The 27,510-nt window shown below is 40.8% G+C and overlaps 1 protein-coding gene across 1 annotated transcript in view; it reads right to left on the bottom strand.

The window, feature by feature from the left end:
* Positions 1-25,727, bottom strand: part of LAGE3 (L antigen family member 3) — a 179,663-nt gene extending 153,936 nt beyond the window's left edge. The window contains exon 1 of the mRNA XM_044080185.1: positions 25,622-25,727. Coding sequence (XP_043936120.1) covers positions 25,622-25,668 — 47 coding nt within the window. The 5' untranslated portion in view covers positions 25,669-25,727. The remainder of the gene's footprint in view (positions 1-25,621) is intronic.
* Positions 25,728-27,510: the final 1,783 nt, after the last annotated feature.

Genomic DNA, 27,510 nt, shown 5'->3' with positions numbered 1-27,510 from the left:
CATCAAAAAGTACTACAGACTCATCAGACAACCTATGTAGAAGGTTCTATTGGGTCTAAGACAGAGTAGCCGATGCATGGAAAAGACTACCTAATTACATTAAAGCAACTACTAATACTAGTTTAGATATTTTTAAGAACAGCCTGGACACTTATTAGGGGAACAAGTGTTTTGGTACATTGGCAAGCTAGAAGGGCATTAATGCCCATGCTTGAAAGATTTATTTGTATGTATGTATGTATGTATGTAATCTGGTACTGGTTATTTTCCATAAACAAGGCTGAGAGGCTCTATTTTACTAGTGTATTCTCTATAGGTCTTCAACAGCGGTGGTGCAGCGGTAGTATTGTTGCCTCACAGCAAGAGGTTCTCCCATTCGATTTTCAGCAGGAGTGCGGGGAGTGCCTTCTGTGTGGAGTCTGTATGTCCTCCCCGTGGTTGGGTGGGCATTCGAAAGACATGCGTAAATGGGCGTGCCTTCGTTGAAGGTTGACCAACGAGCTGGCACCTCGGCGTTCGTCAAAATCTACTGCCAATCATTAGTGGACCGGAGTTCCGCTGTGGCGACCCCCTAACCAGGAAAAGCCGAAAGACAACAACATTCTCTATAGGTCTTCAAGGCCTGTATACCTAGATTTGGGCTAGATGCTAGCTAAAAGTCATACTGTTTGCAGTGAGATTGCAGTACTGTGAAGATCGGGGAATTTGCCCTTTTCCCCACTGTAGTGTGATGTCAGAGTTCGTATACATCATTTCTGGGGGGGGCAGATTGTTTTTGTACTGTTTAACTTTTCAGAAAGTCGATCATATGGACTAACCATATGAAGTTAAACTTTCCAAAAAGTTGATCTTTTAATATAAATCCAAAATATCAGTGTATGAAGGTGTCGGGTGTATGCTGCCTGAAAGAAGATCATCTTTAGGGGAGAAAGCAGTAATTTACTGTGAATAGGAAAGACAAAACGGCCTAACCATACTGCTATCTAATCCGGACAGGGTTATCAATAAGATGAAGAACAGACAAAGAATTATTCATGATTATTGGAATGTTGGCAGAATACATTAAAATCAAAAATCAGAGAATGTACAGTAATGAAGAAGCCTTGTACACTCATTCGGATGATATCACATACCTGAAAACTAGGTGGCATCTTAACAGAAAGAACACACGGGGTGTGAATTCCATTTGCAAGTGGCAAGAAACTCCTACGACTAATTATGATTAAATTTCAAACCTGCCAAATAAAAGAAACCTTGCTCTTGAAATTTAAGAAAGGCAGAAGGCTAATGGTTTGATTAATGAGAACTTTTGGGCATAATGATTAATACCCTCCAAATTAGACTTAGAAACAAATATATTCCTTTAATTAAGCTGTGCGGGGCAGTACGTCTGAAGTTTAGGCTATCACACCCAGTAACAATGAAGATTTTCTTTCCGACCAATGTTGAAACCTTCCTGGATCCTGAATTGCAGTAGCACAAATGATTGGCTATAGGACATAAATCATGCAGCACTATGAGAATCTCAGCTGCGAAGAGCAAAATGTCATAAGCAATTGATTATCAATGTCCAGAGACTTGAAATGTGAACGCCAAAGCTTTTTATCTTTCTCAAAAGTAAATGGAAAATCAGAAGGATAGTCGTGAAAAGTAAAAAAGCTTGCAGGAGAGGATTACTATTGAGGCAAATGTTGAGGAGATGCAGGAAGAGGAAAAGAACTTAAGTGTGAAAGTACACTGCTGAACAAGATGTGGCATAGGGATCTAAGGATGGAAGGAATGGACTAAATGATCTTCATAAAGACCCGGACTTTTACTGTCATTTTATTTATTTATTTTATTTGTTTTTCGTCATTTTCATTATATGGACTTAATGATTTGGATGAGGTATAAGTTAGCTATTATATTGTTAGAGTTACAATACATAAATACTAGTTCCATTAATGACCGAGGCATAATAATGCCTGAAATCATGACCAGTCTATGTCAAAAAAAGAAGACGAGTAGTAAGTTAGAACTGCTTGCCCAGAGTAAGTGAAATGACTGTATTACTGCTAATCACCAAAGATTTTCTAATTTGATTTATTGGAGAGTTGTTGTGTCTTTCGGCTTTTCCCGGTTAGGGGTTGCCACAGCGGAACTCCGGTCCGCTAATGATTGGCAAGAGATTTTTACGTGCCGAGTTCCCGGCCCTGACGCACAGCCTTCAACGAAGGTATGCCCATTCACGCATGTCTCCACACAGAAGACTCTCTATCTGAGAATTGAATAGGACAATGTCTTACTGGGAAGCGACAACGCTACCGCAGCACCACCACCACCACAGTATTTTTCCCTATACACTGCAGTTATGGGGTGGGGGGGTCAGAAGTGGCCTGGGGAGTAGTGAATAAGTATCAGGGCAAAGTCCTTTCTTCTGTTTATTTGTCAAGGTCACCCAAGACCATCATTTTTGTATGGTAGGTTAAGATGATCCAAGAGGAAATGTGCAGTAATTTCAAAGTAAAAGCCAACATGAATACCTCAGGGTTACATGAGGAAGCTGGGGAAATATGCAAGTGATTCAGACTCGCCAAATGACATAACCTAACCAATACAATGGCAGTCTGAGCAAAAAAAAAAAAATCAGACTTAATGGAGGACAGGAGTCATATGATTATATGATTAATAACTTGCTCAATGAGGTGTTACAAGTCAAGAAGGAGATAAGCCCAATTCAATGCATAGTGAAAATGTGCTCAGGTTTAAGTCTTGAATTCTGCAAGTAGCCGGGGGGGGGTTCAGGTGAGCACTAGTATTCTCATGGAACACTTCTTCTGCAAATTAAGAGAGTTTGTTTGTAAAAGCACATCACATCTTATTTTTAAGGTGGTCCCAGCTATTGAAACGTTGCCTGATAATGTATTTAGCTTTTGAAGTTATTTAGGGTGAGTAAGACTTCTTAGGTTGTTTAGGAGTATGTTGTGTAAGAATATTTGGGGGAGTTTAGTAAATACTGTTGCAGTGCACTGGGGAAAACGAGTGGAACTTAGGAAAGTGAAACTGGTTATAAAAATAGTCAAGTGCAATAAGGATCATAAAAAAAATGAAAGGTGGTAGTACATTTTATAATGGGGAATGAGAAAGACTAAACAGAAGAGATAACATCCCACAAGCATAAGGAAGACATATAATCTTCTAATACAACCTTAAAGTTCATGACATGGTATGTGAATGGACTGGTGAGTAGTAGAAATAAAGACAGAGTATTAGAATTTATACAGAGGCAACTATTACATATATCTTCATTACAAAAGACCTGTTTACTGATAAAGACCACAGCATTTTGATCCTAAAAAGCAGGGGTATTTTCAGGGCTGAATAGGGAGCACAGTGGAGGAGTAATGGTACTGATAAAGAAAGTTTTCCATTTTCCGATGAATAGGAAACAGCAGACTCAAGAGGGTAGGCGTATCATATTAAAGGGGGCCTATAATCAATATATCTATCTTCCAACACTCAATTGGAGGAGTTACAGAAAATTTTGAGTGATGTAGGGAGCCATAAAGAATGTGTTGCAGTTATGGGCATTGGCTAGAAAGTGAGCTCCAGTGATGTGACATGAGAACATGGAATAGAAATAAAAAAAATATGTATATTTGTGTGTGATTTTATATATATATATATATATATATATATATATATATATATATATATATATATATATATATATATACATACACACACACACACACATACATACATATACATACATACACAGTCAACAAAAGGAACCATTTTAAGGAAATGCAGGGGTATATTTGGCATAAATGACTGTAGCAAACTCTTTAGAGATCATTTTAATACACCTTGCACTTTTATCATCAATTGCAAGTACAAGATTACTGGCCTAAATGGAATATAATATTAAAGAAAAGTAAAGATGACCTGGGTGAAGTAGCAAGGTTAAGTTTTTGGGCTCAAAAGCAGAGTCAAAATAAGAATTTCCATGCTGAAAAGTATGTGAAGAAAAAATCTTGTTAGCCATTTAAGAAGAAAGTACTCTCAATAAGGTTATCAGGGACGAACAATAAAGGAGAAGAGGATACAGAGCAAGGAAAAAGAAGGAACTAAGGTACTGGGGAAAGGTTATGAGTAGTACTGGTTGTACTGAACTGGGAGGAAGCAAACATTTGCTTTAATCTCGGAGACAGGTGGCAGTTATCCTACTCAAGCCTTATGGATGAAGAGAAAAAAAAAAGATTAATGTGGCTTAATAATGTTAATGAGAAATCCTAAACAGTGCAATTTCTAATCAAGCCAAGAACAGAGCTGAGGAATACGAAGGGTGCAATCAGTATGAGGTTTTGATGTCCATTAGAATCAAATGCCTTGATTGCAGACAACCTGAGAAATAACTGCAGTAGATGTTTAAATGTTCAAATCTCAGAGGAGAACTGGGAAGAAATCTGTATGGCTCCCCGAATTATATCAATATCAAGAAGGTTTAGACTTTTTTATGAAAAAGCTTGCATAAATAGTTTCATAGTTTCATAGTATAGTACTAGGCTATCTGCCCTGGGGCATTTGTAAGCCTAGCCATAGTGATGTGGCTTTTGCCACCCCATGAAATGGTACAAAAATGTACAGAATAAACCTAGAATACTGTGCCTCTGTCTAGTAGTGACACAGTGAAGGTCCCCTTATATAATAGAATTAGTTTATTGTGCCCCTGTCTAGCAGTGACACAGATGTAACCCCTGGGGTAAACTTACGATCTCCCATCCACTCATCAAGATTTCTCTTGAAGAGAGTCAGTGAGGGGCTCTGCCTAATACGAACTGGGATCCTGTTCCAAAGCATGGGAAGCCTCTGGGTTATGAATCTATCCCTCCAGCATGTCCTATTCATACTTGTGCCGAGGTTTAAGTCTTTAGCTCTCGTGGTCCTGATGGATTTGGATTTTTTGAGGTGGAGCATGTCCATCAGATCCTGATTGGACATGGCCTTGTACGTCAGGCAGAGATCACCTCTGAGCAGGCGGTATGCTACTGAATGGAGCTGAAGTTTCTTTAGTCTGGCAGAATAAGACATATGTTGGAGACCCTTGATCCTTTTGGTGAGGTACTTTTGTGGTCTCTCCAGCTGTTGCAAGTGCCGGGTGAGGTACATACCAAATGGGGCATTGTACTCAATCATGGGTCTGATGAGGGAGGAATATAGGGGTACAATGACATCCTTGGATCTGGATGTGAAACCCTTCATGATGAGGTGTGCAAGGTAGAATGTTTTTCTAACCACTTTGGCAACGTGGGTGTCAAATGAGAGGTCGCTGTCTACTTGGGTCCCTAGGTCTCTGATTACTTTTTCCGTACTCAGTGGGTTGCTGTCTATGTGATAATTTGTGGATACTTTGTTTTTTCCAAAAGGGATGACTATACATTTTTTGGCATTTAGTTTAAGGCCGTGACTACGGCACCAGTTGTCCATTTCAGTGAGGCCTTTTTGTAGGATGTGTGTATCTGCTGGTGTATCGACTATGGCGCCTAGTTTGCATTCATCTGCGAACTTTGTCAGCCACAGCCCTCCCATGTTTGCTTTAACATCTGAGAAATAAATGCCGAACAAGAGGGGTCCCAGGACAGATCCCTGTGGGAAACCACTTGTGACTGGCTTTGAGTCTGACATTGCTCCAGCGATTTTAACTTTATGGGTTCTGTCCTTTAGCCAGTTTGCAACCCATCTAGTGACATAAGGGTTTACTTTTAAGCTGTTTAGCTTATCTATGATGCCTGAGTGGGGTATTGTGTCGAAGGCCTTAGCCAAGTCCAGGTATGCTGTATGGACTACTTTGCCCTCATCAATGGCTCTAGTGACTGTTTCGAAAAAGTCAACCAGGTTTAAAAGGCAGGATCTGCCCTTTACAAAGCCGAACTGGGTGGGGTCAAGCATCTGTAGGTCCCCTATGTCTCCGTTTATGAGTTCCATAATGATTCTTTCCATAGCTTTGCAGACCAGGCTAGTCAAGCTTATGGGGCGGTAGTTTCCAGGTTCTGTAGAGGCACCCCCCCTTGTGGAGTGGGACCACTGTTGCTGTACGCCAGTGTTCAGGTACATATCCCGAAGTAAGGCTAAGGTTAAAAAGCATTTTTATGTGTGGGTTTAGCTCCTCTTGGAGTTCAAGTAACACGCACCCCGGGATACCGTCAGGTCCCATTGATGCTGTGTTTTTTGCTTTGTTTAGGGCGGTTCTCACTTGGACATCTGAGATGACAGGGAGATTACATTCAGCTGGGATAAGTATTTCTTCTTTTGGAAGTGAAGGAGGCGAGAAATTTGCACTGAACCTGTCAGCCAGAATGTTAGCAATATCTGTGGGTTCAGTGTATTTTTTGTTGTTGTGAACCAACTCTGAGCATATCTGAGGGTTTCCGCCCAGGTTTCTAACACAGCTGAAGAAGGCTTTGTGGTTATCTTTAGTGTTCTTAGCGATTTTTCTCTCAAAGTTTGCCTTGGATGTTTTTATGAGAGAACGTAGTTTTCTGCTAATGTTGATCAGAGATGTCTTCCCTTCATGGGATTTCGCTCTGACGTGCAGTAGTCTGCTTTTGAGAAGTTTTTCACTGTGGTCTTTTGTGCTGGGGGTGGAGGTGGGATATGTATATCCAGGGTGATTAGTTTGTGGTCAGATCTCACTAGTGAGGGGTATACTAGCGGTGTGGAGCATTTTGTCCCCATGTTTGTGATGATCAGGTCTAGTATATTATCTCCCCTAGTGGGAGAGGTGACTAGTTGTTCCAGTGCATTTGAATTTATGAATTCCAGGAACCTTTGGGCTAGGGTATTAGGGCTAGAATAATGTACCCAATCTATGTTTGGGTAGTTGAAGTCTCCCAGTATGATGGTATTTTGTGATACATTCATATCCTCCAATGTCGTCAGGAAGGCTGAGTGGGATTCTTGAGATTGGGAGGGTGGTCTGTAACATGCTACTAGTTGTATAGCAGTTTTGCCTATGGTTAGTTGCACCTGTATGGTCTCTGATGCTTCATGTGTTGCTACTAACCTGGAGGTGTGGGTGTCCTTTATGAATATGGACACTCCCCCTCCCTTTGTGGTTCGGCCCGGGTTTTGGGGCCGAAAAGCATTATACGAGGTATAGCCTGGTAGCTCTGGGGTGCTCTCAGGAGACTTGAACCAGGTTTCAGTTACTGCACAGACGTCGATGTTCTCAATGCTGAGGAGTGCATCAAGTGCCTGCATCTTGAGATTTAGACTTCTGGTGTTGAGCAGCATTACCCTTAGTTTTTTTCCATTTTTGTTTTCTAAGGAGGTGGGTTTGTCTTTTGAGCCTTGCCTAAAAAAGGCACTATGGGGGTGGCAAGAGCCTTAGCCAATATCCGGAAGCCCAGTGGTGACAGGTGTAAGCCATCCCTTGCGAAGCAGCGTGGCTTGTCCAACATATCATCCCAGGCAGACAGACATTGGATCCCCTTAGAATGACACCAGTACTTGAGCCAATTGTTAAAGCTAATCATCTTGTCTTTGTATTGTGGTATCATTTTTAGTGAGGGCAAGATGCTGCTCAGGGTCAGGGTCATACGAGCCTGGGCTACATAATCGGAGAGCTCCTCTATGTCTCTTTTCATGTAGTCCATGGAGGTACGTCTCAGGTCATTCACACCAGCATGGACAATGACGGAGTCATATTTGTACTTGCTTTGGAGTGACCTGAGTGCGTGTGTTATGTGGCGGATCCTAGCTCCCAATAGACAGCTCACAGTCACCTTCTCCTTGTTCAGCCTGGTCAGTGGGACATCAGTGTGTCTGACTATGGAGTCACCTATTACTAGTGTATCAGGCAAGGTGTTTGGCCTTAAGGGCTGCGATTGGTTGACACACTGATTTATTGAAGTATGTGTTGCATGTGTTTTGTTTTGAGGTGGTGGATTTTTGGATGTCTGCTTTGGGAGCCTCTGTTGTTTTGGTAAGTTTTTATTAGAGCCTCGAGTATGTCTTTGTGTTTTTATGTGTTTGGTTTGCAGTTGTGGTAGGTCTATGTGGGACTGGGATTGTTGTGTGTGTGGTTGCCATCTCCTCCTGTCTGGTCATACCAGCCCTGAGTTGAGAGAGTTCAGCCTCCAGTTTGGCTATATAGTTGCATCTCTCACATGTATTTGTGTTTGTTGGGAGGAGGAGAGGGTTGTCTGTGTACATGAGACAATTGTAGCATTGTCTCAAGATGCCCAGATTGACCAGCTGAACTGGAGACGATGCCAGTAATCTACCACTTGACATGCTAGAACAGTATAAGGGAGTGGTATACCTTTAAGGGAAGTGGGTATTCACAGGGGTGGTAAGTAGATGTAGTGCTTTACTTAGTAAGAGAGTGCTTACTTAGTAGAGAAGTATTGAGAACAAGTGCTAGGCTTATAATACAGTGAGTAGTCTGGTTATACTAAGAGTAGAGCTTCCTTAAGGGAAAATTTGAAGAACAGACTTTGCGGAGCCAGAAAAAGTTTAACCGGCGCTGCGCTATGCGTACGACCGCTCAAAGCCGTGCAAACGCGGATTTTAAACAGTGAACTACAAAATAGCTGGAAATGGTCCCAAACAACCAATTACTACAGCTTCTTGTGCTGAGGTCACTTCCCCCAAGGACAGGTAGGCTGCTCAAGGCTCCCCACTCCCACGGGTGAGCAAAGAAACTTCCTTCTATCCAAGTAAGGTGATGGACAACACAGGAACTACACCACAGCCCAGAATACAGTAATGCCTGTAAACTGGTCTAAACTAGTCGAGGAAGGCGGGAAAACAATGATTTTTTTTTGTTTTTTGGTAGAAACACACAGAAAATGCAGAAACAGTGATAAATTAGTTACACAGGCTAGCACACTTTAGTGGGCAGCCTCCACAGTTAAATTAAACAAACAAACCAGCAAACTTTCGATCAAATTCGACTAAAATGTAACTTTAAGTGCAGATTTTAAAATAGTGCAGCAATCAGTTAAAAAACAGTACAGGCTAGTTCAAGGTAAGCTACAGAAGCAATTTCAAGTGAAAAAAAGCAAAGATACTTAAATCCAGAAGTTAGTCGCTTTTCTGAGTTCCCTGCTGCTATGACCACTCTGTAAACCCACGTGGAGCTTGTCTGAGCAGTATAACCAGAAAAAAACGCCCAGAGGCGGATTTTAAACAGTGAACTACAAAAGAGCTGGAAATGGTCCCAAACAACCAATTACTACAGCTTCTTGCACTGAGGTCACTTCCCCCAAGGACAGGTAGGCTGCTCAAGGCTCCCCACTCCCACTGGTGAGCAAAGAAACTTCCTTCTATCCAAGTAAGGTAATGGACAACACAGGAACTACACCACAGCCCAGAATACAGCAATGCCTGTAAACTGGTCTAAACTAGTCGAGGAAGGCGGGAAAACAAGGATTATTTTTTGTTTTTTTGGTAGAAACACACAGAAAATGCAGAAACAGTGATAAATTAGTTACACAGGCTAGCACACTTTAGTGGGCAGCCTCCACAGTTAAATTAAACAAACAAACAAGCAAACTTTCGATCAAATTCGACTAAAATGTAACTTTAAGTGCAGATTTTAAAATAATGCAGCAATCAGTTAAAAAACAGTTCAGGCTAGTTCAAGGTAAGCTACAGAAGCTATTTCAAGTCAAAAAAGCAAAGATACTTAAATCCAGAAGGTAGTCGCTTTTCTGAGTTCCCTGCTGCTAGGACCACTCTGTAAACCCACGTGGAGCTTGTCTGAGCAGTATAGTTTTACATACCTTCTTAACAAAACAAGAGTTGGGCCTAGCAAGTAGTTGGGGGTGTGAGGAGGGAACTGAAGGGTCGCATGTATTCTCGGACTGTACGAAACTGAAAAATTTTAAAAATGGAACACAAGATTTGTTTCTAAGGTTAATGGAAGCAGAAACCAGATTAAAAGTTTTTGTCAGGATGGAACATTTTCTGTAAGTTAAGCAAACATAAAAAGTTTGGTACGTCTTTTAATGGTAACAGCAAAAGTAGTGTCACTAGAAAGTGGAAATTGATCTTCCACAAATGGAATTTATGAATATTAAGAAAGAAGTGGAGAAGTCAGAAATGGCATCATGTTTTCGTAAAATAAGATGTGGAGTACTTCAGAAGTGTTCTTGTAACACAATCTAAACAAGGAATGAGTTGGTAGGGAGTGGTAAAGATATAGATTGTTAAGAAAATAATATAACCATCACAGAAAGCTAGAGATCATTCTAGGTCAACAAAAGTTATCTGATTTGTTCTCTGTCAATTAAGAGTATGTATGATATGAGATAATCTCACAAAGAAGTGAACATTCCATTGGGATATACTGGGGTATATTTAGAGCTAATAGTGAATTGCTTCAGAAGCTACGGGATCAGGCAAAGTTTACCAGAAAAGAGCTAAAAATTACAAAAATTACTTTCAAGGCAAATTGAATAAACCCAAAGATAAGAAACAAAAATGTGGAATGTTTAAGTGTCTGAGTTGCAATATGTGTAAATATATTCACGCAGACACTGATGAAGTAGAGATAGGAGGAAAAATAATTAAGATTCCAGGGTTACTCAGTTGTAAGTCTAAGAATATAGTGTAATTGAGTTTTTGTGTAGAATGTAAATCCTTCTATGTGGGAAGAACTACTTGTGAGTTATATAGAAGGATATATGAGCATAAGCATGCTGTTCAAACTGGGGATGAAAAAAATGCATGGAGTAAACACTACAAGTTGAATAAATGTAAGGTTGAGTTTAAATTTATAGTTTTGGAAGCACTTTAACTTTCTAATAAATCCTTCTATGTGGGAAGAACTACTTGTGAGTTATACAGAAGGATATATGAGCATAAGCATGCTGTTCAAACTGGGGATGAAAAAAATGCATGGAGTAAACACTACAAGTTGAATAAATGTAAGGTTGAGTTTAAATTTATAGTTTTGGAAGCACTTTCTAATAGCCTTAATATAGTAAATATTGAGGAAGAGCTAAGGCTGGTTAGAATATTGTTGGCAAGTCAGGCTTAATGCCTGCTTTCTACCAGGTCAAAATAACAGAGAGGAATTTGTAATTAATTGAAAATGAAAAAGGCTTAAACATTATGTAATTGATGCAAGTGTTTATATATGAAAAGTTTATATGTTTTTAATTTAAAAAAAACTTTTTAAATTTTAAAATAGTCATGTGACATGTTTGATAATGTGATTTTTAGTATATAAAGTGTTGGGTGTGCCCAGATAAAAATCAGTCTGAAGAAGTCTCAGAGTTAATAGGAGTGAGATGAAAGCGCTAACTGGGATTATCTGTTTGTTTTACTGTTCTACAATAAATTTGCTGTTGTTCGTCTGGAGCCTGACAACTTTTTTTTGGATTTTCTGAAACTTAGTCAAGAAACACTCAAGTTACAAGGCTATTTTCTCAACAACCATCTCGGGTTAGAAACTGCCTTGTTAACAGAAACTACTGTAAACAGCATATACAGTAAAAAAAGGGGAATTACAAGCAAAGTAAGATGGATCAAGCCACTTCAAAGTCTGTAAGTGACCATGCAGGGAGACTGCAAGAAAGAGCACATCTATTTGCAGACAGCACACACGGCAACAAATTACAAGTGCAACAGTGAAGTAAATGAATGAAAAATAACTTACTAAAGTATGAGAAATAATTCAAGCATAAAGTATCATCATTCAATGCAAAAAAATTGCAGAACACAATAGTCATGAGTAAAATCAATACAGAAAACCTTGGCAAGACAGCAGAGTTAGAAGTGTAAAACTGCCAAAAGCAAAAACAAAGAAATCATAGTAAGATGGTATCAAATAACTTAACTTGACAGTAAATGTGAGGAAAGCCCTGGTTACAAAGGTAAAAGCATTACTGGGAAAAAAATGGTTGATTCTTCCTCTTTATGGAAAATTAATGAGATCACACTTGAAAAAATATATAGACACAGACAGGCAGATATGCCTATAATGAGAACTTACTTAGGCATATATTCTGAGAGAACACTGGCTGTGCAGAGAAATGCAAAGACTGCATGGTATACACAGTAAAGCACACTAATACAAACTAAACAAACAAAATGTATTTCAAGGTAGAACTCGGGAATATGAGATGCCTACTGAAATACCTCACGGTAATTAAAGTCCAAAAGGGTAACATCTTTTAAAGGAACAAGTACTCGATAACAAAGGGGTTCAATCTGGAAATGAAAGGAAGGCTGCTCAAATATGACACAGAGAAACATTTCTGTTTCCACAGAGAGTTCTGGATGCATGGGATGGGCCAAACGACGAAGGTAAGGAATTGAAATTGGTGATGAAATGGGTTGCACTTGCAATTTCAATGGAATGCAGACAAATAAATACAAGTTATCAAACAACTGAAATGAAAGTTACCCATCTGTTACAATGGACTGCAAGCACAGCTGTATATGCAGTTCTTATAGGCTGACAAAAAATGTAGTTTGATAATTTAGGTAGCACAAAAGCAATCCAAAGGATGCATAAAACCTTTTCCTGCCTCCAGGTACCTGAAATGCAGAGTATATAAACTAAAAGGTGATTTGGAGTGTCACACATCTTACAAGGTTAAATGAAGTAAACAATATCCATCATCTAACATACTGTTTTAACTTAAGACCAATTAGCTATGCTACATCTGAGTTATAAGACTCAGCTTCATTCCTATATCAAAATGTGTAACTGCCCCATAAGTAAGCTAAGTAACTATCCAGTACTGCAAGTTCATCCTTGTATCTAGTAAGCCTTACAGTTATCAAACAAAATTTTAAGAAATTGCTTTCTGACTTTACAGTACATTTAGCTGAAATGGCACTGCAAGTTATTTCTCATCTATTTCTGTTTTACACTAAACTGAGGGAAAGTGAATTTGTGTGTTCTTATCAAAGTATTTTCTTTTTGCATATAATACTGAAACAACATCCATGTCCCTATGGAACACCACTTTAGTAAAATATCAGGTCACAATGACAACTGAATATAAACTCAAACTGCCAGATTTATAATTCTATACCTGAAACCTAAAATTAATAGTCTCCATTTTTTAACAATCCTAGAGAACAAATGAAAGGTAATATTTTTCTGTTTAAGCACACAGTGGATATAAAAATGCCAGGTGTTAAGTGATATAAAAAAATGAGACCACAATAAATCATTTCAAAACTTTTCCCACCTTTAATGTGACCTAGAACCTGTACAATTCAATTGAAAAACAAACAAATATGTTAGGGGAAAAAATATAAAAAAATAAACGTACAATAAGCTGGTTACATAAGTGTGCACACTGTTATACTAATATTTTGTTGCAGCACCTTTTGATTTAATTACAGCATTCAGTCTTCTTGGGTACACACCTGCCATCAATTAAAGAGACTCTGATTAACCCCAAACAAAGTTCAGCTGTACTAGTAGGATTTTCCTGACATTTACTCAGTTGCCTGTTACAGCAAAAGCCATGGTTCGCAGAGAGCTTACAAAGCACCAAAGGGATCTTATTGTTGAAAAGTTATCAGTCAGGAGAAGGGTGCACAAAAAAATTCCACAGCATTGGATATACCATGGAACACAGTGAAGACAGTCATCAAAAAGTGGAGAAAATATGGGACAACAGTGATGTTGCAAAGAACTGGACGTCCCTCCAAAATTGATGAAAAGCAAAGACTAAAACTGGTCGGGGAGGCTTGCCAAGAGACCTACATCAACATTGAAGGAGCTGCAGGAATTTCTGGCAAGTACTGGTTGTACACTACATGTGACAACAATCTCCCGTATTCTCCATATGGCTGGGCTATGGGGTAGGGTTGCAAGACGGAAGCCTTTTCTTATACAGAAAAACATCCAGGCCTGGCTAAAATTTGAAAAACAATACATCAAGTCTCCCAAAAGCATGTGGGAAAATGTGTTATGGTCTAATAAGACCAAGGTTGAACTTTTTGGCCACAATTCCAAAAGGTACATTTGGCGCAGAAACAACACTTTGCATCACCAAAAGAACACCATCCCAACAGTGAAGCATGGTGGTGGCAGTATCATGCTTTAGGGTTGCTTTTCTTCAGCTGGAAATGGGGCTTAAGTCAAGGTGGAGGGAATTATGAACTGTTCCAAATACCAGTCACTTTTGCCCCAAAATCTTCAGGCAACTGCTAGAAAGCTGAAGACTAAGAGGAATTTCACCTTTCAACATGACAATGACCCCAAGCATACATCCAAATCAACAAAAGAAAAGCTTCACCAGACGAAAATTAAAAATTTTGGAATGGCTCAGCCAAAGCCCACACCTAAACCCAATAGAAAATCTGTGGGGTGACCTGAAGAGGGCTCTGCACAAGAGATGCCCTCGCAATCTGACAGATTTGAGCGCTTTTGCAAGGAAGAGTGAGCAAATATTGCCAAGTCAAGATGTGCCATGCTGATAGACTCATACCCAAGAAGACTGAATGCTGTAATTAAAGTAAAAGGTGCTTCAACAAAGTATTAGTTTAAGGGTGTGCACACTTATGCAACCAGCTTATTGTACCCCCCCCCCCCCAACAGATTTGTTTGTTTTTCAATTGAACTGTACAGGTTATAGGTCACATTAAAGGTGGGAAAAGTTTTGAAATGATTTATTGGTCATTTTTTTATATTACAAAAACCTGGCCTTTTAACGGGGGTGCGTACACTTTTTATATCCACTGTATATGAAAACACACTTTCCCAAACATGCAAATAGGGACAGCTCCAGATTAATAAACAGGTTTAGCTCTATGGAGCTGAAATACAAACAGTATTGCTTCTTCAACGCGACAACCTTCCCATCAAAAGCAGCTATGATGGACATAAATATAAAGAAAAGACACAAATCATACAGCAGTACATATTATTGTCACTGTATTTTTTAGGAAACCCAGAAAGCCAAAAATAAATGAACCCGCAAAATAAAACAGCAGTCAACAAAGGGAAGGCTAAAACATCCACAGAACTGCTTTCCTTCTCCAAAGATGAGACCATTCTCCAAAGATGAGACCAATAATTACAATGCAACTATTCACCAAACATGACAGGAACACTGAACAATTAAAACACAATTTAATATATTCTCACTATTAGTCATTACACTATAACCATGGAGAGGGTGTCACTGTTAAGAATGCCAGACTATGTGCATTTGAGTTTTGTGAATACAGTGCATATAGAGATGTTTTAAAATATAAATACTCTGACAAATGGAACAAGCAAACTGTATTTTTTCTAATACCATTTGCAATGGAGGAGCTAGTACACTATTACCCACCTAGTTCTTAAGCAGGGTGTTTCACAAACAGTATTACACAGCAATATGTTTTCCAAAAGTGTACACTATTTCATAACTGTAGTTAAATAAATATTAAATACTACAGCTGTTAAATTTTATCATTACTACTGATTTCACATACGATAAAAATCTAAATGTCTCATGTCACTATGCAATTCTTTCACAAACTTGCCAATTGGCGAATGCAATTCTGCTGCTAAAATAAGGGTTCTTATAAGTCCTATCATGGTCCATTGTTCTTAATAATTGAAGGTGGGACCAAGCATCCCAAACAAAGAAGTTAAGTTGAAACTACACTATTTTAATCACCTGATGTGCGCATTTGGATAGACACCTTAATTCTACTACATGGTACTTGTCAAACCAACTGCTTTGAATGGTTGTGGCGCATTTACCCTGGTGACATCATTTTACAAGGTTAAGAATACTTCTACCAGACAGTTGTAACTTGTTCATATATTCTTTTCAGAAAGTGAGCAAGTACTAAATGCAACTTTCTTTATATTAAGGGGTGTGGGGAACGTTGGGAATATCATGCCATCTATGTGACTTTTCAAAAAAAGTGTTTATGCCTTGGGACTCGTATTCCAAACTAACATTATCAAAACTGTATTTCGACCCAGCTTCATTGCATAAAGGGATGCAGCCCTATGACCCAAATTACAAGGGTCAGATTAGAGTCCCCAGGACTGAAAGAGCTGGATGGGGTAGGGAGAGGAATGAAGAACCCTAGCCTGCTCACCTCTCTCTGGAAGCTGGGTGTGCATGCTCAAGAAGCACATGTCTGCATACGAATGCCCCTGGTGAAAACCAAGGAAGACAGCCAAAAGTACCTTATGATAAGAAGAAGGAATGCTTGCTGGAATATAATCCTGCTTAAAGGGGGAAAAGAATGACTCACCATATTCAACCCACTGCACAGCCACCTGCAGGTAAGCTTACATTCTTGAGCACAAGGACAGTAGAATGAAAACAGAAAAAAACTTAAAACCACCCTTCATGGCTTCCTGAATGTCGCCTGATGTCCCCTCTTGGCTGAACTTCACCCCAGAGAGATGGATGATCAGCAAGCAGTGGGAGTAAAGTGAGGCCAAAAAAAAATGCTAAAATGTATTTCCACTAGCTCAGTTTATTGTAGAGATGGGGAGTTTAAAGGTTACCAGTTCCCTTTACAAATGGGATTAATGGAAAATATAATTTGCCAATTTGGTTGTTATGATGCCATGATATGTTTTATTGGGGGGGGGGTACTACAGCTACAGCCAAATAATGCCTACATAGTTATTAGGCTGAGTGTTAGCCAGCACCATGGTATAAAGTGTTAAAACCCTGACTATGGCTAATCAACCAGAGTTTGATAGCTGCTCAAGTGTGTAAAGCACTGGTATGGGAGGATAGACATACCCACTGGGGGGGGGGCATGCATTCATACACACCTCATATCAGATCTTCAATAGAGGTTCGGGACACAGAGAGGACCGGAGTCCAATGAAGCCTGGGCACTGAGTTACCACACTAGTGGAAGAATATGGCAACACATTCTCCACCATAAAGCTACAAGGATATCACCAGCAGATGCACAGGAAGGGAAAGTTATGGGAAAGTAAGAACAAACACTCCAGGCAGCAGTCTGGCAGTGCACCAGAGTCTTTAGTCCCCAGACATGGGTCAGAGTTTGCCAGGGGTCTTGTAGACCCAGTGAACGTGAAAAGGATCCAAGGACATGCTGGTCAACTGTGAGAGGGAAAAACAGGCTGAATGTTCATAGGTTGGTACTAGGCTATCGGCCCTAAGGCCTATGCAAGCCTAGCCATAACAATTCCCTGGAAATTTTTTCCCACAATATTTACTTCTCTGGGCCCCTGTCTAGCAGGGCGACTGACATGATCCCCGGGGTGAATTTCCTATCTCCCATCCAATCATCAAGGTTCCTTTTGAAGAAGGCCAATGAGGTGCTCTGCTTGACATGTATGGGCAGTCTATTCTAGAGTATGGGGAGTCTCTGGGTCAGGAACCTATCCCTCCAGCATGTTTTGTTCATTGTGATGATAAGGTTTAGATCACTGGAGCGTGTAGCTCTGAGGGATTGGGATTTCTTTAAGTGGAGCATGTCCAACAGCTCAGGGTTTGACATGGCCTTGTATGTTAAGCAGAGATTGCCTCTGAAGAGACAATATGCCACAGAGTATAGCTGGAGTTGCATATGGCATCTGCTTTAGGCCTGTGATTCTTTCAGTGAGGTATTTCTGTGGCCTTTTCAGCTGTTGCAGATGCCTTGTGAGGTACAAACCAAATGGGGCATTATACTCTATAATGGGTCTAATGAGGGATGAGTACACTGGGACAATGACCTCCTTTTTTCTGGATGAAAGGCCCTTAGTGATGAGGTGTGCCACGTAGAAGGATTTCCTGACTGTTGTGGCGATGTGGTTATCAAACGTGAGACCACTGTCCACTTGTGTCCCCAAGTCTCTCATCACACTTTCGATGTTTAGTGTCCTGCCACCTATGTGGTAGTTCATGGGTACATGTTTTTTTCCAAAGGGGATGACTATACATTTCTTGGCATTAAGCTTGAGCCCATGGCTCTGGCACCAGGCATCTGTTTCTGTAAGGCCCTTTTGTAGAATATCCACATCATTTGGGGATTCAATAATGGCTCCCAGTTTGCAGTCATCTGCAAACTTTGTTAGCCAAAATCCCTTAGTGTTGGCCTGTACTTCAGAGAAGTAGATACCAAACAAGAGTGGTCCCAGGACTGAACCCTGAGGTACTCCACTTGTCTGGAGCTGGATTTGGAGTAGGCTACTTTTACAGTTTGGGTTGTGTCAGTAAGCCAGTTGGCAACCCATCAAGTAACGTAGGGATTTAGGCCCAGCTTAGTAAGTTTATCTATGATTCCAGAGTGGGGGATGGTGTTGAAGGCCTTGGCGAGGTCCAGATAGGCTGTGTGGACCTCCTTACCCTCGTCCGCAGCTCTGGAGACCGACTCGAAGAAGTCAATCAGATTCAGGAGACAAGATCGGCCCTTCACAAACCCAAACTGGGTAGAGTCCAGTGTCTGGAGGTTGCCAATGTCTTTGTTTATAAGTTCACGATAATGCGTTCCATGCCCTTGCAGATCAGGCTGGTCAGACTGATGGGACGGTAGTTCCCGGGATCCAAGGTGGATCCTCCCTTGTGGAGCGGGATAACTGTAGCTGTGCGCCACTCAGTGGGCACGAAGCCTGAGGTGAGGCTATGATTAAACATGACACTTAGGTGGGGTGCCAGTTCATTTTGTAGTTCATGTAGTACACAGCCTGGGATGTCATCTGGACCCATGGATGCTGTATTCTTAGCTTTGGAGAGTGCTGTTTCTACCTGTGTGGCTGTGATTATCGGAATTTGGCAATCTTTTGGTATTGAGAAGGGCCCTTTAGGGGGTGAGAGGGGAATGAAGCTGGCTGTAAATCGATCTGCCAGGATATTGGCATGGGATGTCATCTGGACCCATGGATGCTGTATTCTTAGCTTTGGAGAGTGCTGTTTCTACCTGTGTGGCTGTGATTATCGGAATTTGGCAATCTTTTGGTATTGAGAAGGGCCCTTTAGGGGGTGAGAGGGGAATGAAGCTGGCTGTAAATCGATCTGCCAGGATATTGGCAATATCCTTGGGATCAGTATATTTAATGCCATTCTGTTGTAGTTCAGAGCAGATCTGAGCATTGCCATTTAGATTCTTGACATAACTATATAATGCCTTGTGGTTGTCTTTGGAATCTTTGGCAATTTTATTTTCGTAACTAGCTTTTGAGGATTTTATGAGGGATCTCAGCTTCTTACTGAGGCTGGTAAGGGAGTTTTTTGCATCCTGGGATTTTCCTCTTTTCTGCAACAGTTTCTTCCTTCTTTTGTATAGTTTGTTTATAGCAGGGGACCACCAGATTGGCTTCCTTTTTTTGGAGAAGAGCATCTTGGTTCTATTTAGGATGGCACGATTCATGCACGAGTGGATGTGCTCGTACAGTGCCTTAGTGTAGGATTCTGCAGTCGAACTTCCAGATCCCGTCTGCGTGGGTGTTGTGAAGTTTCTCACTTCTGACTTCAGTAGCATGAAGTTGGCTTTGGAGAAGTTTTTTAAGGAGGTTTCCTTACTGGGGGGTGGGATGTGGATGTCAAGGGTGATTTGCTTATGGTCAGACCTGACCAATGAGGGGGTGACCACTGGTGTGGAGCATCTATCTCCCATGTTGGTAATGACCAGGTCTAGGATATTGGAGCCCCTGGTGGGACAATGGATTAGTTGATCCAGGGCATTGGAATTTATGAATTCCAAGAACCGTTGGGAAAAGGAGTTGGTACCCAAGTTTGTTTTCCCAATTAATGGCAGGGTGTTTGGTTGTATCTTAATATTTTCCAGTATGTTTAGGAAGGTGTAGTGAGAATCTTGGGGTATGGTGGGGGATCTGTAGCAAGCTACAATTTGGATTGCAGTCTTACCTAGTGTTAATTGCACCTGGAGAATTTCAGATGCATTGTGTTGGGCAACTAGCCTGGAGGTGTGAATATCCTTGGTGAATATGGACACTCCTCCACCTTTAGTGTTTCGGTCTTGGTTTTGTGGCCGAAAGGTGTGGTAAGAATTGTAGCCTGGTATTGCAGGGGTGCTCTCTGGAGCCTTGAACCAGGTCTCAGTCACTGCACAGATATCGATGTTCTCCATTTTTAGGAGTGCCTCGAGAGAGTGCATTTTGAGGTTTAGACTTCAAGCATTGAGTGGCATTACCTTCAGATTTTGCGTGCTTGTATCTGTTACAGTGGTGGTTTTATCCTTTGAACCTTGCCTAAAAAAGGCACTATATGGGTGGCAAGAGCTTTAGCCAGTAACCTGAATCCCAGGGGTGACAGGTGCAGACCATCTCTGGCAAAGCATCGTGGTTTGTCGATTATGTCTTCCCAGACAGACAAATACTGGATCCCCTTTGAATGACACCAGAAGCTTAGCCAATTGTTGAAATCAATCATTTTGTCCTTATACTGTGGTATCATTCTGGGAAGGCAGGATGCTACTCAGGGCTAGGGTCATACCTGCCTGGGTCACATGATCCAAGAGCTCTTCCATGTCTCTTTTCATGTAGTCCAGGGAGGTACATCTCAAGTCATTTACTCCAGCATGGACAATGACAGTCGTATTTGTACTTGTGGAGTGACTTGAGTGCATGCGTTATGTGGCGGATCCTGGCACCCGACAGGCAGCTGACTGTAATTTTCTCCTTGTTCAGCCTGGTGAGTGGGACATCAGTGTGCCTGACTATAGTGTCACCTATGACTAAAGTGTTGGGTACATTGTCTTAGGTTCATAGGTTCATACTAGGCTATCTGCCCAAGGGCATTTATAAGCCTAGCCCATAGTTATGTGGCTTTCGCCACCCCTTTAGTTTGAATAAAAACTATGCCTATCATTTTTCTGTGCCTCTGTCAAGCAGTGACACTGAAGTAATCCCTGGGGTATATCTGCGATCTCCCATCCATTGGTCAAGATTCCTCTTGAACAAGGCCAGCGAGGTGCTCTGCCTCACATGTACCGGGATTTTGTTCCACAGCATAGGGAGTCTCTGGGTGATGAATCTGTCCCTCCAGCACGTTCTATTTATAACCGTGTCAAGGTTTAAGTCTCCCGCCCTTGTGGTTCTGAGGGATCTAGATTCTTTGAGGTGAAGCATATTCATCAAATCTGGGTTTGACATGGCCTTATATGTCAGGCACAGGTCACCTCTGAGCAAGCGGTATGAGACTGAATAAAGCTGGAGTTCTTTCAGTCGGGCAGCATAAGACATATTTTTGAGACCCTTTATCCTTTTGGTGAGGAACTTTTGGGGCCTTTCAAGCTGCATCAGGTGTCTGGTCAGATACATTCGAAGCGGGCATTGTACTCAATCATAGGTCTAATGAGTGATGAGTACAGGGGACGATGACCTCCCTTGATCTAGATGTGAATCCCTTCATGATCAGGTGGGCGATATAGAAGGTTTTCCTAACTACTTTAGCAACATGAGTGTCAAGCGAAGACTACTGTCAACTTGGGTCCCCAGATCCCTGATGACTTTTCTGTGCTCAGTGGATTGTCACCTATATGGTAGCTAGGGGTAACCTTGTTTTTCCCGAAGGGTATGACTATGCATTTTTGGCGTTTAACTTCAGGCCATGGCTCTGGCACCAGTTATCCGTTTCTGTGAGGCCCTTCTGGAGGATATCTGTGTCAGATGTGTTTTCGACTATGGCCCGTTTGCAGTCATCTGCAAACTTTGTCAGCCATAACCCTCCTGTGTTTGCTTGTACTTCAGAAAAGTAGATGCCGAACAAGAGTGGACCCAGGACTGAGCCCTGTGGGACACCACTTGTGACAGGCTTTGAGTCTGACATGGCTCCAGCAACTCTGACCCTGTGGGTTCTGTCGCTAGCCAGTTTGCAACCCATCTTGTGATGTATGGGTTTACATTCAAGCTGATGAGTTTTTCGATGATACCTGAGTGGGGTATTGTGTGAAGGCCTTTGCCAGGTCGAGGTAGGCTGTATGGACTGCCTTTCCTCATCAATGGCCTTGGTGACTGTCTCGAAAAAGTCAACCAAGTTTAAGAGGCAGGATCTGCCTTTGACAAAGCCAAACTGGGTTGGATCCAAAGTCTGCAAGTTCCCTATGTCTTTATTTATGAGTTCCATTATGATCCTCTCCATGGCTTTGCAGATAAGGCTTGTCAAGCTAATGGGCGGTAATTTCCAGGGTCTGTGGAGGCACCGCCCTTATGAAGTGGGACCACAGTCGCCGTGCGCCACTCCTTGGGTACGTATCCTGAGGTGAGGCTAAGATTAAACAGCTGTCCTAACTGTGGGTTTAATTCCTCGTTGAGTTCATGAAGCACACAGCCGGGGACACCATCCGGTCCCATGGATGCTGTGTTTTTTGCCTTAGTGAGGGCAGTTCTCACCTGGGCGTTGGAGATGTTTGGGGGGCTACAATCCTCTGGAATAGATATCTCTCCTTTTGGGGGGGAGAAGTTTGCACTGAACCTGTCAGCCAGTATGTTAGCAATGTGTGTAGGTTCAGTAATTTTCTTAGGGGCTGTTGTTGGGTGGCACACTGGTGTTGTGAGCTATGTGTCACTTTGGTTGTGACTGGTGTTTGTTTGCATTTCGGCTTCGGAGGTCCTTGTTGCTTGGTCAGGTTAATGTTAAGGGCTTCCGCATATGTGGGTTTAGTGTTGCTATGTGTGGGAGTTGATGGCGTGGGTTTTGAAGGGCTATGAGTTGCTAGAGGTGAAATGCAGGTGTTAGCCTTCTCCTCTTAACTGTCTAGTACAGTCTTGACCGGAGAGAGGTTTGCTTCCAGTTTGGCTATGTAAGTGCATCTCTCGCAGGTTGTAGTGTTGGGTGGTAGGAGGAGAGGATTGTCTGTGTACATGAGGCAGTTGCTGCATTGCCCCAGTATGCCCAGATTCACCAGGTGGACAGGAGAAACCACCAGAAGCTGACCCTTGGGCATGCCTGTTTAGGTGCTTTTTTGTAAGGTAAGAGCTGTTTTCCCTTACCTTTACAAGGTACTTTGCAAATGTAGGCTGTTTAGTGCCTATGATTAATTTCTCCTTATTGACGAGGAGAGCAGAGTGCTTGTACCAGTTTCAGGCTTCCTAGTGCTTTACAGCAGGTTCTAGAGCAAGTGCTAGTCACAGGGGTTCAGATTTTAGTGCTACTACTGAGAAACCAGCTAGTTTTAAGGGAAAATTTGAAGAGCAGACTTTCTGGCACCTGGAATAGTTTAACTGTAGCCTCGTAGTGCCGCACGATGTGAAAAATGTGCAAACACACGCGTTTTTAAGCCAGAAAGTTGAAAGGGACAGAAATTAGCCCAAAAAGGCCAACAAAATTACAACTTCAGAGCTGGAAACCACTCCTCCAGCATCAGACAGGCAGCACAATGCTCACCAGTCCCACTGGTAGGCAGTAGGACTTCCCTCTGCCACAGCAAGGTCTGGATAGCTCTGAGCACAGAAAATAAAGTCCTGAGACAAGCAAGGCCTGGGATATGGACTGGCTAGAAAAGGTGGGAAACGAGCAAACAAGCTAGTATATATATTTTTTGTTGAAACAGGCTAAACAATGCAATAATACAGTAAATAAACACAGAAAAGTCTAACACACGAGTGTGTAATCCTAAACAGTAAATGCAATTAAAACTCTATAAAATTAGCAATTTAAAACTTTTTTAAATGAAACAAGGCAAGTGCACAACTGAAAAACGATTTAAGTGGCAGTAATACAGCAGAATAAGTAGTTAGTCTACATATACAGAGAAGTATATATATACAGAAAAGCAGCTAAAACACACAAATACTTCATTTGCAGTGCAACCTAGAGCACTTGATTTGTAGCAATATTAAGGCAATTAGTTATAATAAATGCTCTAAAATATACTCTATATTTCCAAAATGTTTGAGAAGCACAGTCAGAACATACGGTAATTCAGGCAAAAAATTTTTTTTTTTTTTTTTGAAAGGGAAAAAGGAGAAACAGAAGGCCTTATCAAAAGTTTTCTCTGTATTAGGTAGAATGAGCTAATGACACTAGACTGGGAGGAGTGTCCCAGATCAGATTTACAGTAGGGGCGGGCAACTGCAAAGTCATCAAGTATAACACAAGACACCAACAAGGAGGGTGAGTGGGGACACTAAAGCTTTTAGCCTACAAAGCACTAGAGAAAGCCACAAAATGAAAGTTTTTAAACAGATAAAGATTTGTAAAGATACAGAATGCTTTAACTGCAAACAAATCAGTAACAAGGAAGAATCAATCATGCTTGATCCCATTGATGTACAAACAAATAAATAAAAACAACTAAAAACAAAAAACTTTTATAAGGTTTGGTTTGACTCAGTGTAAGACATACTGCCACAAACATTTAAAATGAAGAATTTTGCTTCGACTTTTCAGTTATCCAACAAAGACCACCTTACAAAGCAACCCAATCTGTGAACATGTTTCTATAAATTACAACTGTACCTGTTCTTATTACCATGAGGGGGTAGAGGCTTCTCTACAATAAGTCCCAGAGGTTATTATTAACCAAGATAACTAAGCTTGATGGTTTCAAGCCAAGACTTGCCCCCAAAGCAACTAAAACTGTATATAATGAATGCATTATTTAATAAACCCTATAGAACTGTTAATAGATGTTCAAATACCCAACATCCCTTGTGGCATTGGTTAGGTGTAGCGGTCAGTCGTAACTAGTCCGTACTTCCCACTCAAAAAGAAAAAAATACAAAAACTAGTTACGCCGGACTGTGGAAATTATTATTGAATAAAGAAAGTTTCACTGTTAAGCGAATGCTATGTTTCCCTAAGATATGCAATCCAAGTAACTCTCAACTGTCCAGATATTCTGTCTCAAAGTTTTGGTCTGCTCCTCATAAAATCTGATGTTTGCTGGCAAATTACTGACGACTGACGCCAGTAAATGACAGAGATTTGATCTTCAGACTTCATATTCTTCAGAAAAAAATGTTATTCTATCAATTTTCTAAGCTCATATGAGCAAGTTTTAAAATCTATCCCTCCCTATTTCGGTGCCTTTGCCCTTCCATTACTTTTGGCTTTATTCAGATTTCTTGGGCTAAAAGGTTGAGAGGAATGGTTTTAAGTTATACCTCAATCTCTTGTTGCAAGAAATCTGGACAAAGCCATCAATAATGGGGGGGGGGGGGCAAAGGACCAAAATAGGAACACTTTTAAAATATTGCTCTTAGAAACTTAGAAAAATCGATAGAATAACAAGTTTTGCATTAGCATGAATTTTCTGTACAGTATAAAGTTTGAAACTCAAATTGCTGTCATTATTTTCTGACTTTAACTCTCAATTATTTGCCAGAAAACCTCAATTTTATGAGAAATTGACCACAAATATGAGGCAAAAATCTGAATATTCTGCGAGAAGAATCTGTACAGTTGAAAGGTACCCAGATCTTAACCGTAACCCTACAACCCGAAGACACCTTGAAGGTCAATTTTTCCAGTGCCCCACATTAGACAAGCATAAAACTTTAAACCAGCGCTGATACACACAATCCTCGCTTTACTGAGCGTTTTTTATTGTTTTCTTTCAGGAAGTTACACTACTTGAAAGGAATCAGTTAAAAAAAATCAATTGCTTTGCAAGCGGGAAAAATCATTCACAGGAATAGCTGCAGTATTATCCGCACAATACACGTGAATGCAACTTCTGTACGACAAAAAACATATACTGTTAACAAAGAAACAAAAGAGGATACAACTCCAGCTTCCCAGACCTCACTTCTCCATTTACAGACTCTGCCATGTCTAATAACTATTATCTATTCCTCACGTCCCCATTGGTGCACTTACCTACACCAACACCGAGTATACACAAAATAAAGAGCAGACGTTTTTGATTTAACTAGTACTAAACTACCTACAGCGCTAAACTTCTGTTTGTGGCCTTCGAGAGAAGCACAAGCAAATTACACCTGGACGATACTGAAGTAGTTGGAATAACGGTGCGTGCGTGTGTGCTTTTGAGAGAGAAAGAGAGCTTCAGTATTTATCTCGTTTGCCGTATCATACGTTCGGCTAGGACTACTTTATTGTTTGGTTGTATGTGAGATTTACGGTATTTTATAATCAGCTGTACTCCATCTAATCTGGAAAACTACTTGAACAACTGAGTGCTAAATACTAAGGAGTAAAACAAGAGAGTCATTCAGTAAAGCATTCCCCCATTATTTTTGGTGTGTTCCTCATAAAATGTCTGGTTTTCGGGATTGAAGTCACTAAATAAGGACAAACATTTGTTTCAGACTTCATATCCTTCAGAAAATATGTATAATGACGCAGAATCTGTCATTCTATCATCTTTCTAATTTTATAAGAGCAATATTTAAAATCTGTCCCTATTTTTGGGCCTTTACCCCCCCCCCCCCCTTCTTTGCCCAGATTATTTTTGTGCTGTGAGGTTGAGAAGTACACTCCCCTTGCTTGAAAGTTTTTGTGCTTTTTAAAAATACAGCCTTTTGGAGAACGTCCGTCATCTGTAGCCATGCACACAAGTGTTCTCCTTTATTGAAGAAAAGAAACCACAGGTATTTCATTGTTTGGGACTATGTCAGTTTGAAGATACAGAATCTAAAGTGTTTGGCAATACCCATTTCATCCTGGCCAAGGCTGTGGAGAAGGAGGATCCTATCTATCTCAGCAAGCAACAAGTATAAAGTAGAGGAGAGGACCAATCCTGGATAGGGCAAGAGTTTTTCACAAGAGACACACACGCACACACATCTCAACTTCTTACCACAAGAAATCTGTCAATGCCTAAAAATGGGAGGACAAAGGCCCCAAAATAGGGGCATATTTAAATATTGTTCTTATAAACTTAAAAAGTTGCTAAAATAACAGGATTTGGGTAAACATATATTTTCTGAAAGATAAAATCTGAAACTCAAACATATATATTAAATCCTCAATGATTTCCCAGAAAACCGCAAATTTTATGAGGAACAGACCAAAGATATGAGGCAAAAATCTGGACAGTTGAGTGGCATGACCCACCTCACAACCTGCAACTGTTTAAGATATGGAAGGAAATTAGAGACAGAGAGGACATTTAGACTCTGCAGCACAGAAGGGCTGGCAATTTAGCCAAGGAAACAACACAGGTGATCAAGCCCTCTGAGGCAGCAGTGCAAGCTGCTGCAGCCCTATGCCAACCAGTAAATGCAGCAGTCATCTACACATCAAAATTCAGCAAAACAGTAAAAATTATTTTACTATGTTGAAGAATAGACAAATATCAAGAGTTTATGTGGAAGGCAAGTTCCCCACACCTATGTGTAGAGAAATTTAACACCCATTACCTTTAGATAGGTGCAAGACCTTTCTATGCAATAACAGATATTTTTTGAGGTGGTACAGCTCATTTTTATAATGTACAATTAGGGGATGCAACCTTCAACATGGAAATTCATTTGGGCTTTCCCACCTGTATATTTACATTTTAGCTTTTGCTGTTTGACATATTTTTCTCATTGTTTTTATGTGGAATACCAGTGTGCACTGCAAAATGTGAGTCGGAAACACAGTACATAAATCTTGGATATTTGCAGTTGTTCGGCAGGGAAATACCATTCTACATGATACCCTCTCC

The sequence above is a fragment of the Protopterus annectens genome, chromosome 8.part0 (assembly GCF_019279795.1).
Source record: "Protopterus annectens isolate FY-2018-M chromosome 8.part0, PAN1.0, whole genome shotgun sequence".
Lineage (NCBI taxonomy): Eukaryota > Metazoa > Chordata > Ceratodontiformes > Protopteridae > Protopterus > Protopterus annectens.
Note: the sequence above shows the minus strand (reverse complement) of the source record. Positions and strands in the feature narration are given on the sequence as shown.